The 14,371-nt window shown below is 35.2% G+C and overlaps 2 protein-coding genes across 3 annotated transcripts; both read right to left on the minus strand.

Moving 5' to 3' along the window:
- Positions 1 to 827: 827 nt before the first annotated feature.
- LOC100186447 (desmoplakin-like) lies at positions 828 to 6,183 on the minus strand. 2 transcript variants are annotated; one of them, XM_002129869.2, is made up of 10 exons: positions 5,752 to 6,183; positions 4,598 to 4,675; positions 4,463 to 4,536; positions 4,035 to 4,104; positions 3,754 to 3,965; positions 3,010 to 3,145; positions 2,685 to 2,896; positions 2,031 to 2,145; positions 1,721 to 1,910; positions 828 to 1,288 (listed from the first exon to the last, which is right to left on the minus strand). In XM_002129869.2, the coding sequence occupies exons 1-10, from the start codon at positions 5,933 to 5,935 to the stop codon at positions 1,204 to 1,206; spliced, it is 1,356 nt and encodes a 451-aa protein (XP_002129905.1). In that variant the 5' UTR covers positions 5,936 to 6,183; the 3' UTR covers positions 828 to 1,203. The 2 variants fall into 2 exon arrangements, with proteins under 2 accessions (XP_002129905.1, XP_018670703.1); XM_018815158.2 differs by lacking the exon at positions 5,752 to 6,183 and adding an exon at positions 4,785 to 5,107.
- Positions 6,184 to 6,825: 642 nt separating this feature from the next.
- gh18 (chitinase) lies at positions 6,826 to 13,281 on the minus strand. The gene is given in 16 exon segments (NM_001114627.1): positions 6,826 to 7,144; positions 7,229 to 7,400; positions 7,458 to 7,573; positions 7,678 to 7,961; positions 8,017 to 8,117; positions 8,170 to 8,292; positions 9,431 to 9,539; positions 9,622 to 9,698; positions 9,970 to 10,093; positions 10,355 to 10,479; positions 10,761 to 10,889; positions 11,086 to 11,241; positions 11,313 to 11,479; positions 11,596 to 11,677; positions 11,773 to 11,799; positions 13,250 to 13,281. Coding segments are annotated over 14 exon segments (1,947 nt in total). The 5' UTR covers positions 11,773 to 11,799; positions 13,250 to 13,281; the 3' UTR covers positions 6,826 to 6,962.
- Positions 13,282 to 14,371: the final 1,090 nt, after the last annotated feature.

A 14,371-nucleotide genomic window follows, 5' to 3' on the forward strand; every position in this document is an offset into this window, starting at 1 on the left:
AACGGATGAAGTGTGTAGTGAGGAAGATGTTTCCACACCCACACTAAAAGAAAAAAGCTGATGTGGGAGACTTCGTACTTGTAAAATATGATGCGCATGACAAGAAAGCATTCTTTTATGTAGGCAAAGTGGTTGACTTTAAAGACTGCAATAAAGAGGAAAATGACAAAGATCTCGACATAAAATTTTACAGAGGTAAATTCATTCGTTGAGCCGCTAGTAGAAGACAACCATGCCGTTAATTGAAAGTAACCGGATTGCCTCAGTTCTGCCTAATCCCGTATCCATCGGGAGATCCAAAAGGCAAATAACCTTTCTCGTTATAATATTTGCTAAAGTATCAGCTATAGCCTATAGTCGTTTGAAATATTAGATAATTTTTGTTATTTCGTTTGTCGTTTTTACTAGCGGTGTTGAATAAAACAAAAAAAACGTATACTATTCGAGGTTACCCCGGTCATGTCCGAGGTGACCCCGGTACCGGGGCAATTTAGGAACATTAGGAATTTGACCTTTTGCATGCATTTCTAATTTGCTTTGGCAAGCGACTTTCCTACCCTTTTTCGGCAAAGGATCATCCTTTACAACAAACTAATATTTAATTTCACGTGACGCATAAAAAAAATATTAGCAATTTTCAAAAAAACGTCTTATCCTTCCCCGGTCTCCCCTATCATTAATGCCGCGCACTTTGTTGGACCGCATGAATACTGTCGAATAATACTGTATTCTTTCGTCTACTGTTAAATGCAACGGTAAGAAAAGTTTTTAAAAAATGGCATGTCTTACGCTGTGTTTATTTTTTACCCTACCTTTTATAAACATAATGAATGTATGTAACTTATATTTATCATAACGTTGCGGTAATCAAAAGAAATAGAATACATAGTATGCAATAACTTAAAAATAAAAAAGGCGTTATGTGATAACCATTGCTTTATTTTATACTATACGATATTTTTGAGCTGTTGCATTTAACCAACAAATATTTAAGAAATGTACCAGCCTTTTCTCGGCAATAAAATTAGACTAAAACGCGCCAAATCATTATTAAAGAATTGAAACTTTATCTTTCAATTTGGCTTAAAATGCCTAAATCATTTTATTATTACTTGTTAAGAAGCAACCAATAATATAAACAACCAAGAACGGCTAGATTTCTCGGTTGATGAAAGAAATGTATGTACAAAGCTTCCTCTTCTGTCACCCTTCTTCTGTAGACGACGAACTGATTGTTCGACTTTTTGAGACAGACATTCTGGTTCTAATCGATGTCTCTTCCAAGTGCCTGTGTGCATATGTATTTTTTCGTGTATGAATGTAATTAATGTAACTTACTATACAAACACGCTATACGTTGCCGTATGAAGCTTTGTTGGTGCTATACAGTTTATTTTTTAAACAAAAACACCCGCGTGATAATAGTAGGAAGGGGTAAGATAAGCCAAGGTTTTGTTTTCTTTTCTCGTTCTATTTGGTAGTATATAAAGAAAATTTTTAAAAATATATAACTGTAGACGACTCTAAAACATTGTTGTTAACTGCTGTTTCATACACGATTGGACTGTGGAATTTAGGTCCTAAGTTTCCACTTTCACCCCACAGTATACTGTATTTTAAATTCATTATTAAATTTAACTCATTTGGATTCAAATGCATGGACATTTTTTGTTTAACAATATTGCCGACAATAATATTGTTTTCGTATAACTCGACCCACCCGCCTTTATAATATTTTTTTTCTTCTGGCCGAACAAGTGGCAACAACAGCAGCTCCGTGTCTGGATCTTCAACACATCGTTCAAGAAGTTCCAAATATGTGAGATTCTCTTTTGTATTCGGGTCAAGAAAACCTTTTGTATCATCAGTAGGATCTTCAAGTGTTCGATGTAATCTCTCGTTAAACAAACCTGACATGAATATTCCTTTTAGACAAATTTACAAAAAAATGGTGTACGCAACTTTCGTTTCATTCCATTACAGAAAAGCTAGCTTGTTATTGCTATACATATACTGCTAACAAGAATCACCTCGTTCAAACGCGACCTCCACTGGTAATCTATGATTTGCTACTGGGTCAATAATACCACCAGTGGCAATTTGAGCTTCCAGTAATCGAATGCCATGTTTTTCAACCACAAGACCCTGGAAATATATGTTTTATAGAACTTTGTTGTTAAGCAAACATGCTACACATTTTTCTCCTATGTTGTTGAATGAATGAGCGCAACTTTTTAGTCCTTGTGCCGGCTTAAACGATGTAACTTTGTGGGTAATAGTTTTTTTGTGCATAGTTTTTTTATGTGTGATACTTTTTTATGTCTGACAATTTGGAAAACCCAATAAGAACAACTTGGTTAGAGCAGCTGCCGTAAAGTGTCTTGGACACACACTCCCACAGTGGGAGCAGTACGTGTCAAATCCGCATCCCAACTTAAAGGCAAGCTCTCCAACCAATGCGCCGTTTAGGTACTGAACCTGTTCTCGAAAAATATTAGAAACAACAAAATCGAAGGCTTTATGAATTAAATTTTAATGTATGATATATTAAAAATTACGGTTGTTGTGTATCAAAATTAATTGTCGCAAAATTATCTTTCGCAACCGGCCAAGCACCCTAAAATGTATGGGAACAGAAAGTACACTGCTGGTATGCCTAAGTGATTTTTAATCGGCCCACTTACCTTTTGCATGGCTTGAAACAAAGATAGTTTCTCGTTTGAATCTTTTACTTTGTACCCAGTTACAGCACGTTCTGCTCTAAAAAGCACGGCAGCAAAGTTTTTATCGAGCAACTCTTGTTGAAGAGCATCAGCAACGCCCATCTTGCTACCTTTATGTGGATCAATAATGCTACCAACGGCAGCTTGTGCTTCCAATAAACTAAGGGCCGTACCTGAGCAAGATATATTATGTTTATGTCACAGGTTATTTTCAGGAAAAAAATATAGTACATTTTGCACTGTGATTTGAAGATCAAAATTTGCTTGCCAATTTACTAAATCGTACCTCTAGAAATAATGCTATCTTTGTATGCATCATATAATGACATTTTGCAGCCAGCTACGTCGTTGTAGATTCCCGCAATAGGATATTTTCCAATAAGATAAGGTTTCAATTCTTTTTCGACTTCTTCTTCTGTGATCTAAACACAGCCTTATGGGTTATCTAAATTCTTAGCCTTATATATATCAAAACTCAAAAACAAACTGCTTACCCACAACGTTTTATAACACGTGGTAACTCGTAAGCGGGCACGATATATGTGAATTAGACGGGTCCCTAATAAAACTACAGGTTGCAAACGGTTGCGCGCGGTTGCAAACGGTTGCAGATATTTCGGTTATTTCGATCAGAAACGCTACGCGGCTAAGCCAATGGATGTCAAATGACCATACAAGTTTAACAAACCAACTTTTGGTCCGATACCTCAAATGGTTTTTGAGTTATCGAAATAACTAAAATATCTGCAACCGTTTGCTACCGCGTAATGGTTTTTTGACCATAACTAAAAAAAAACATTCGAGGTATCGGACCAAAAGTTGGTTTGTTACACTCGTATGGTCATTTAACTTCTTTTGAACGTGGCCGCGTAGCATTTCTGGTCGAAATAACTAAAATACCTGCAACCGTTTGCAACCGCGTGCAACCTGTAGTTTTATTAGGTACCCGAATTAGACCGCCCTTGTTGGACTGTCACATTCCTTCATTTAGACCATTTTTTGGTTTAAGTAATATTTGAACAAATCTTACTGTTTCGTGTTCAAGCTGTAGAACTCTTGACTCCCTTATAACATTCGCCTTGATCAGATCCAACAACTTTACGGTTTTTCTCCAACCAGATTGAAACACGATATCATCTCGGGACTTCCGTCGTTCAAGGTTGGGTCGAGAGCGAGGCTGATGTTCATGCTGGTCATGGTTCGACGTTGAAGAGTAAGAGCTTTTGAACACAAAAACATCCTCTAGAAAATAGTTTAATAGTGAACATATATATAATATAACTGTTCGCAAAGTGTCGACGAAACGGTTACCTTGAACAAAATCATTATTTTGAATAGATGTGGATTTCTCATTTGCATATTTTTGGCCGTCATCTGCGTTCTAAAATTTGTATATACTGGTTATAGATAATGTGTGTCTTACTTATTGATCAATTAGTGCAACGTTATATTCATAGACAAGGTAGGCTAACCGGCTTGCCTCAAGGCACAAATGTGGTAAACATGAATTAATTATTTATATAAAGTTTCTAAGTAATTTGGTTAATTGGATATGCGTTGATAAATATTTGGGTTCATACAAGCTTATACAAGGTGCCATGAACTGCCAGACTCAAATCTAACGCGGTACTGCTGTGGTTCGTGTTTTACCAACAGTATAGGCTATATAGCCATAATCTAACGAATACGCAGCAGTGCATTTACTCTAAACACGAGAAATGATGAAGCAAATTATTCACCTCAGTAATGTCGGTGGTAGGAACGGTTTGTGTGCCGATTTCCTGAAATGATTTCGTTTCTCGTAACCCCGTTCCTAAAAAAATACAGACAAGTTATAGCAGTTGTAAGTCTTCTAAAATGTTTTTTTATATAACCTTTCGGTGCAGACTCAGCAGCAGCTACTGGATTTTCATATGCAACCAGCGATGAAGTAGAAAGATTACCATTCGATGCTGCGATAGCAAAACACAAATATATTAAATTAATATAACGGTAGATTTATATCTGTAGCAATACCAATAATTTCCTATGTACATAAAACGAATAAACTTCACAACTTACATAATTTCCACATACACCCTGTAAACACCAGTAATGCTATAAGTTCCAAAATCACAAAAACGAAAAACAAATCAACAAAAAATCCTAGAAATCCTGGGCCGTAAGTAGCAGACCAAAAATAAGACATGTCCATATACATTTCGGGTGGGCAAAAAATCCCTACCACTGTTCAACCGAAAAGAGAGTTCTCACTCGTTTGAACGATTTTATATCCGCACCCACCGTGAAGTATACCGGGCAAACAAAACGATTGGTCACGCGAAGACCCAGATGAAGCGTAAAACCACAGTCTTGTTACTTTTTTTACCTTATTTTAAACAGGATCGTGAACAGTGAACGCTATAACACTTGGCGAAAGAAATATATATCAGTTACGTGATATCTGGCATTTTAAGAATTGGATATTATTTCAAATTGTAACTTTTAAAATATTACTTGTTTTTATCATTGCACCACAACGCAACGCTCATTCCCGTTAAAGCAGCGTGTGCATTGACGCAGAACCTCAGTCAATTCAGTCCGCTGTTTTGCTTTTAACCAGGTAATACAAATTAGTGCCTAATATTTAGGCTATGCGCACCGTTATGGCTACAATAAATTCACACAAAATATAACAATAATTGTTACTCCGATTAAACACATACATAGTAGGGTGGGGGAAGATGGGACAACTTTTCATTTTATTTACTCGACACATGGGTGGTAAATAAATCACATTCAAAGAATTATGAAACCGCATTCTCACGGCTTCCATAGATCTTTGTTAGTTGTTGAAAACATGATCAGGGTATTTAAACATATTGTGCTAAAAGTGTTCCATCTTTCCGTATCCTACGTTACATTAATTTGTGGCCTATGTTTGTATATACACCACAGCGGTTTGATTGCAAGATAAACAAAAATATTAAATACAAGTTAGACAACACATATTTAGGGCTTATCTATAAAATTAACGTTCATTTCTTACCTTTTAATCTTCTATAAAGCAAATAAAGAGACAGAGCAACAATTAGAATTGCCATTATTGTTACTACCCCCAATACAATGAAGGCAACTAGTGAATCTTGCGGCGACAAACCTTGAGCATTTGACTGCGCCACATAGCTCGCTAGCGCTAAACATCGAATGCTGTATTTAAGACACTGGTTCATATTTTCTTTTACTACTATAAAAATATCCTTTGCTTTCTTATAAAAATTTGCTGAATCGAAAATATTCTACATTTTATTTAGTCATCTATTGGATGTTTTTGATAGCAACAGATTGAGTTGATGAAGCTATTATTATAGAAAAATATAACTTATAAAACACTGTGCTTATTTCCAACTTTTTCATGTACTTTTACACTTAAATTGAACAACATGTTTGTATTTGGTTTAAAGCTGTCTATAGGGTTTACCTATGGTAACAAAACTTGCCACCAAGAAACATCCTGACAAATCCCTCAAAAATCAAGACTAAACTTTTTTCTTACCCTCTCTTAAAACAATGCGTTTCAAATTTATTTATTTTTTTTATAAATTTTCACTTTAGAATATCTCACGTGTTTTTTTTGTAAACCAGAAATAGCAATCTATTTGGGGCAAATGTCAGCAATATCTGTTTTTTTGGTCTGCAGGAGAAAGGGTATAACAAAAGTGGACGATGCGCCTTGTGTAACGTACGAAAAAGTGGAAGAAAAATGTAAAAACTGTAGGATATGTGGTGTCTCGTCTCCCCAAACCAGGCCTGATAGGAACTTTGTCCTCCATGCATGACTGCACACCAATGATAGACAGTTTCCCTATATTGGTTTACGTTGTAGCTTGAAGGCAAATAGTTTCACAGCCACTAATTTGTTTAGTTATGAAACCAAAAATATCAACATAAGTTACATCCCGTAATTAGGGAACGGTGTTTGTGTACCACTATACAGAATATATGCCACAAACTAAATGGATTCGAAAGAATATGCCTATTAATTCCGCTCTGCCTTATTGTACTTTTGACCAGTTTAACGGGCCTTTTATTTTGTTTTACTGTGCAATTAGCCAAGACACACTTAAATTATTCAGAAATGTATTTTGCACCTATGTTATAATTACAGTTACGTTACATACGCACGGGAGTCATTAAACAACATACACTTGATTCCACGAATTAACGCTATGTTATATGTGTACCACGTTTCGTAGCTTATTAGGTACGAGTTGTGCAAGGTACGGTGGTCGATTCCCAATCGCAGGTCAGGCCGTTGAAATAAGTTCCAGCAGGACACTCATGAACTGAAGATATTTCTTCACCCACGCACTGATAAAACCTGTGACAATCTTGAGGGTCGACGTAATCGCCATTTGCTTGATTGGTGCAAGAGAATTCTCCTTAGGGCGAAAATAGTTTAGTAGGCTGCTCTTAACGAAATTCTAAACAGACAAAATTGGAAGCAATAAAACCGTTGTCTTTACCTGGTCCAGCGGTAGCAGGCAAGGTAGTTTGTGTCACTGGTAATGTAGTGGTGAACTGTTGTTCTGTGGTAGTTGTTGGTGCTGGCGGACTAGTGGGTGCCAACGTTTGAGAACAATCAACGTTTTCGGGGTAATCACATGCGACGATCTCTGGGTTGTACAGCAGACCGTTCTGGTGGAAAGTTAACAAATAGTTTAGTTATAAAAGACAACTCGTATACCCATTTACCGAACAACATTTGGGAAAAGCTTGCTTATCTGAACACTGATAAAAGCAGTTGCATCTATGAGGGTCCGCATAAAATCCATCTGGTTTCAATGTGCACTCAAGATAGCAATCGGGACCTGCAAATAAGAGAACGATCGTTTGCATTGTGATAGAATATTAAAGACACAGAAGATTAACATTTTAAATTACAGAATAATGACCAATGCAGCGTTCCACGAACCTTCGCAAGGAGGTAGTGTAACTACTCTGTTGGTTGTTGTGTCTGGATATGGTGTGCCCCCAGGTGTATTTGGGTTGGTGGTTGGTTCGGTTGGTACTGGAGTTGCTACTGTGGTCTTCGTGGTAACAGCTGGAGTTGTTTCGCCTGGTTGCAAAGGATACCAGCAATCTATTTCCTGCGGTGGGTTTGTGTAATCAGGTTGTGGCCACCAAGTAACAGCAGTTGTTGTTGGTTTGATACCACATGCTGGACTGTTCTCACCGACAAGCAAGAAATACATTTGCCTAGAAAAACAGCAACCGGTAAATCAACTATTTGTGTTGTTAATAATTTTCTGACCTTAAAAGATGGTTTTTGTAGCCACATGTAGCTTGGAAATCATCATTATCGACCGCCCACACCATTGTTCCACCCAAACCCAAAGATTTCATGTAGTTGATCTGCAAACATTGCTTTTATGAAATAGACAGTTACTTATTCTTTATACGTTACCTTGTATTCGATGGAGTTGACATCGTCAAAAGAAATCCATTGATCGCCTACAGCCACAGCTGGTGCCATTGCATAATCACTCCAAATGAAATTTGCTGCAGGATCATTCATATATGGACATATCTGACAGGACAAATACGTTAAAACTTTTTATTAACTGGGAAAGCCTATTGTACTGCGGGTAACACGTAGAAACTGTGCCTTTACGCCAACAATTTGATTCGGCGCTACAATTCGTGTACCAATTTTCGTTTATGATTATCAAACATATACGGATCAATGTTATTTATAGTAGGATGGGGGAAGAGACGAGACTTTTTAAACACTCCTTTTACGGGAACCGATTTAATGACGGACAAAAACAAATGTTACAGTATATATAATTCAACAGTATTCTCACGGTCTAACAAAGTGTGCAACAAAGGTGATAACTGTTGTTTAGTATTAAAATTCGGTGTTAAACGATTACAATATTTTTTCAAAAGGTGAAAAAAGCATAACATTAGGACGCTCATTTTGAATGCTAGCTGAATTGTTTTAAAACTGTCGATATTTTGGAGTTACAATTTGAATTAGCTATCCAGTATATCGTAGTTACATAACATAGGATAAAGTATTTCGTACAGTTTCATTTTATCTCATAAATTACTTTTGTTTTGTAAAAAGATGAGGTATGTACAAGAGAAAACTAGGCAGGGGTCAATATGTCTAAATTAAGAGAACTTGGCAGAGGTCATTAAGGGTGAGGGGAGATGGGACACCTTTATCACATTTGTATCCAAATATCCTGATCGTGTTTTAAATAATTACCAACGGCCTGTGGGAATTGTGAGGATACGGTTTTATAATCCTTTGAATGTTCTTTGTTTACTACCACTTCATTCAAAGTTATTATTAATTTTCCGTTTTACAAGTTCATATGCATTTTCAAGATACACTATTTTCTATCGATGTTTTAACAATGCCCATTATTGTTCAAACAATAACAGACTGTATAGGCAACATAGTTGGTAAGCGTGCCTGTCTATAATCCAGAGTTAATGGGTAAATACCCCGTAAGTTTTAATATATATTTTTTGATTTGTTGTTAATTAATAAAGGAATGATAGTACTTATTCATGGTATCTTTCCATAACCATCTATTTTTATGAGTTCGGAAATCAACATGTGCTGAAGTGTCCCGTCTTTCCCCCCACATATATATCCTAAATGTGATATGTAAACGAGAGACAGACGTTTTTCAAGATAGTATAAATTGCACCTCGTAATATGCAAGAAAACCAGCCTCTCTTGTGTATGTCCCAGCATCCCCAGGTCCTGTCGCATTCGCACCAAAGCCAAATTTTAATGGATCCAACAAAGTGTAAGTTCTGCAAAAGTCAAACAAATTTAAAAAATGATAAAAATGTTGTAGGCGATGAAAAGGAAACAACAAAAACAAAATGATTGTACCTTCCATAAGTTGGAACACCCAAAACTAATTTCTTTGGGTCGCAACCATTCGTAAGCCAAATGTTAACTGATTCTTCCTAAAATACAACAAAGTAACATTATTTTAAATTAAACTTTGATCATGCGGGAACCAATTGAATTTAATTTGGTAAATAAAGTTATAAAATGATTGGTACGATGTCAAAATATAAAGTATTTTGCTTTGTCATAAATAGGTTATATTTTAAGAGAATTAAAAATATGTATATATTCTGATAATATACTTAAAAAATATGGATTATTGGACTATAGTTATGTTAGATAATTGTTTTTTTCCTTATTTCTATAATGTTGGTATTTCAAACATACAATATTGAAGTCATTCTGTATGGTGCCGGGTGGACTTGGATAAAGTGCGGCGTTGTGTCCTGTGTTTTTTTCCCATGATCCTCCGTGGAAATCGTATGTCATAATATGAACCAGGTCAAGAATACTGTAGAAAAGTAATGCTGTCTAACTGAGAATACAGGTAAAGTTTAAGCTCGACCTTGTTATAGTACTCTGGTAGCCCTAAAAAACGCAACAGCAGCACCACGTCTTCTCGAAATGAATAACAGGTAACTGTCCTCACGTGGCGGAAAAACTCACTTGTGATAAGACAGATGTTATGTATAAATTTTCTTGTACAGTATAGGATCTGGCTCTTTGTATAAAAAAATGTATAATATATAGGACCTGGCGAACTTTTGCTTACCTGCAGACGGCATTTATTTCAAAGCCCGCTTCAATCGTAGACGGACCAGCAGGAACGGCTGCGGTAAGCAAAAGTCGTGGATTACCGGTGCTAAGTGCTTCAGCTTCATACTCCTCCATAAGAATCTTTAGCAAATATTACAAACACTATTAGCAGAGTTATTGCAGCTATATTTGGTTCAGCCATGTTTGGTCAGCGCCACGCACGTGAGAAATCGTGCAGGTGCTATCGTAGGAATGGAACACATGCTTTTCCGAGAAGTATTATTACACAACCTTTGCAAATAACCCTGAAGTTTAACTAAAAGGTCCCGACAATGGCGGCGCAATTGTTATGTAAAAGTTTACATGTTTGGCAAAAACACGAATTTAATAATTATCGAACTGAAGAAATATAATGACACAACCTCCAACAGTCGAGTAAATCGTTGTTTATCTTCTGGAGGAGAACCCCGAGATCCTGGATATTCCCAATCCATGTCAAGACCGTCGAATTTAAATTGTCGAAGAAAGTCTACTGATGTTTTTGCAAACATCTAATAATGTATAGAAGGGTTAATGTGTTGATGTGAAGAACCACAGAAGAATACGTGAATTAGATAGATACACATGGGAAGACAAACATGTTAAATACGAGTGAAATAATAAAACAAACATTAAAATATCTTAAAAAAAGATCATTTTTTTCGGTATTTGCCAACAAAGTTGGTGTTTGCTAATGTTTATGCTTACCCTCATATTTGCTTCATTTTCACATACGGCAGTAAATCGTTCTGTGCCGAAATTCCACCCTCCAACAGCAGCTGTGATAAGGAGATCTGGATTAGTTTGTTTCTTTGTCAGTAAACTGTCAATGAGTTGGTCTCCGTTCCATTCTCGAAGTTTCAGCTGGTAAAATGTAGTTATTACACTACTTTAAAAAAGGCTTAACAAATATAGGCTACTTAAATTTCTCTTACCTGGTTATTACTTCCAATTTCAACAAAGGAATAAACAATGTGGGTGCACAAAAACGGATCTACATCATCAGGGATATATTTTCCATTTCCTGGACGGTACTGACTCCAGTTAGTATAGTAGCAGACTCGGTGGTAACCAGAACTGTCCTTTTCTTTCCGTGGTAAGTCTGCAAAACGTCAATTAACTTCTTCGAAAACAGTATAATAACTACAAAGTACAATGACCGCAATTTCATGAAAACAACGTTTTTTTATTGAATTGCTTATACAGTTATACACTCACTTGCACCAGGCGGTCTAAGTCGCGGGGACGGCTTCGATAAAACCGTTAAGGCAAGCAGAGAAAGAACGATCAGAATTTTCATCTAAAAAAAGCATTCGTAAATTTAAAATAATGTGAAGCTTTTCTAGAAATAATATAAATTCAGACATGCAGAAAACAAAACAATGTTGTACTTACCTCGTACAAAAGAAGGTGAATTTTGAGCTAAAATCACAATAATAAAATTAATTAAAGGTAAAATTGAAACCAAGCTAAATAAACGCTGTCGGCACATAATGTATCAATATATACATATATATAATGTTAACTAGTATACGCTGCGTTATAAGGTGTTGTGACGCAAACACAAGGTATCACCTAGTAACCGTTTGTTACTTCAATAACGTCATCTTGAAGTAATGACGTCAAATGACGTAACATATCGATAATGGTTCTTTCTCCAATTACAGAATGAATGAGAAAACTACAAATCAAAGACATCAATATTTGTAGTAAAGAAAATCAAACTATCTTGCAGATTCTTAGTCTGAATCATCACACGGGATGATTTATAATGTTATGTAATAAAACTAAACGTTACCGTGGCATCGCAGCCTACTTTTAACAATTTAACTTTTTATGGATCAATGCTGTGTTTAAACTTTGTTATAAGTATTTTAAAATAAGTTAAATATGAATCTCTTTTGTTGCGCACTCTTTTAAGTTAAAGAACATTTAGGTGTATCTGCAATGGTAATATATTAGCATTTGGTCCCATATAATGGTGGGGTTGGAACGTAATGAAATTTTTAAGAAAAGTCTTGGGCAAACTACATTGTAGCAATACTAAAATGTGGTAAAATAATAACTTTACAGGTAATTATAAATGTACTGTTACTATCAGTTTAAATTCAATTATAGGATACATTATTTATCAAGTAGTTGTAACAATAGCTATTATCCTTTTAACAACACCAGTTCGTTCTAAAATAACATAATATACTGTATATGTAACATGTTAGAAACTAATGCAGTGTGGCAATTTAGGAATGTTTGTTTTGATTTCCAAAGCGTTTAATATTGTTTCTTGTTCTTTAGGTGTGTTCCTAGTATTAAATACATTTTTTAATTATACCAACGAGTATTTTAAAGTGTCCTATCTTACCCCTGCTGGTTTGCGAATCGCTAAAATTACACCTGTTGTAAGAATTGCTATAAATAAATTTTCGTGTGTTTTTTTACATCTTATTCGAAAGGTTATCATTTAATAAAGTTTGATAGTAATACTTCGTGGTATCCACCCAAAACCATATCACATTTCGAGTTTTAAAATATTAAGCAATATATGTCTTTAAGTGTCCCATCTTACCCCATCCTATTATATCAGCTAAATATCAATAATATATAGAAAAGTTATAACAACTATTAAGCGGAAATGAGCAGCACAACGACGTTGAATAAAAACATGCTATACCGATCAATATTTTACTTTAGGAATAGTGTTTTACCAAACGCGTTGCAGCAAAATTTAAAAAACAACTAACAGGTGCTCGAAAAATTAAAAATTGAGAAATAAATGACATATTAACATTCCAAAATAGAATTTTGAAAAAAAATTATTATCGAAGTTTTTTTTTTCTATAAACAACATAGGAAAACATGGTCTTGCTCTTACCTTACGTCTCGTCGTATAGCATCAGATCGTTAGTCGATATCTTGATGTATTATATTCGGGCAACGCCTTAAATAAAGTTTCCCACGCCTTGTCATTTTAAGTATCAGATAAATAATGACGCATCTTGTAATCGGTTTATAAGATGGCAAATATTTGCACTTCCTTTATTAAATATACATATGCTGATGTGTTTAATTAGAATTTTATGGAGACTTCACGTTTAGTTTACACTTAATTTCTGTTATTATAGTTTTGCTATACATGCTAAAAGAGCAGTTACATGCCTTATTTATTGCTCCCTTTTAAAAAAATAATTAAGATGAACGCTGATATAGTTGGTCAGTTCATAAGTAACACAACAAATATTTATTTTCCCATCAAACGAATTTAAAATATCAATAACCCATTAGCAATGTATAATATCGCGGGTGTGGCAAAACAAATCTCTAACTTTTTTAAAACGTTATTTGAAAAAAAGGTTAAACTAAGGACACGTCATGACTTGAAAACATAACACGTTGTATAAAAGTAAAACTTTAAGGAGAAGCACTCTGGCACTTTCCCCAACAGAAAATTTTGGAATTTAGTTTTTACTTTCTATTTGCGTTCTTTAAAGAGGTATACCAAGAATATGTTTGAATTCAATGTTTAAAGTAGGAGGTTATTATTGCAAATATGAGGTTTACACGTAAAATAAGTTTGTTATTAGATTAGTATTTTTAAAATTGCGTTTTTTTATAATTGGCTCCGCGGTCTTGTTTAAATATATCATTTTGTGCGCGATTTGTGACGTCATAAGATTCGTCCTAGCTGCCAGCGCCAGCAAAATTGAGTGGTTAATGAGTATTTAACAATGTTGGGAGTTGTGTGAGAATTGCTTAGTTCTGCAATGCCAATCTGCTCAAACTTGCTCTAACAGGCTTTGCTGGTGTAACCCTAATATCACGTTTATTGGTACAAAATAAATTTTCAACGTAAATCGAGTCGTTGACTAATTGGGATCTTTTTTGTAACTTACCTTTTGAGAATTTTTAGCACTCTTCTTAACCGACAACTAATATTCCTATTTAACGACCGTTTTTCAATCTTACCGATAATTCGAGAAGTAAAAGTGAATGTTGC

The sequence above is a fragment of the Ciona intestinalis genome, unplaced genomic scaffold, assembly GCF_000224145.3.
Source record: "Ciona intestinalis unplaced genomic scaffold, KH HT000037.2, whole genome shotgun sequence".
In the NCBI taxonomy this organism is placed as follows: Eukaryota; Metazoa; Chordata; class Ascidiacea; order Phlebobranchia; family Cionidae; genus Ciona; species Ciona intestinalis.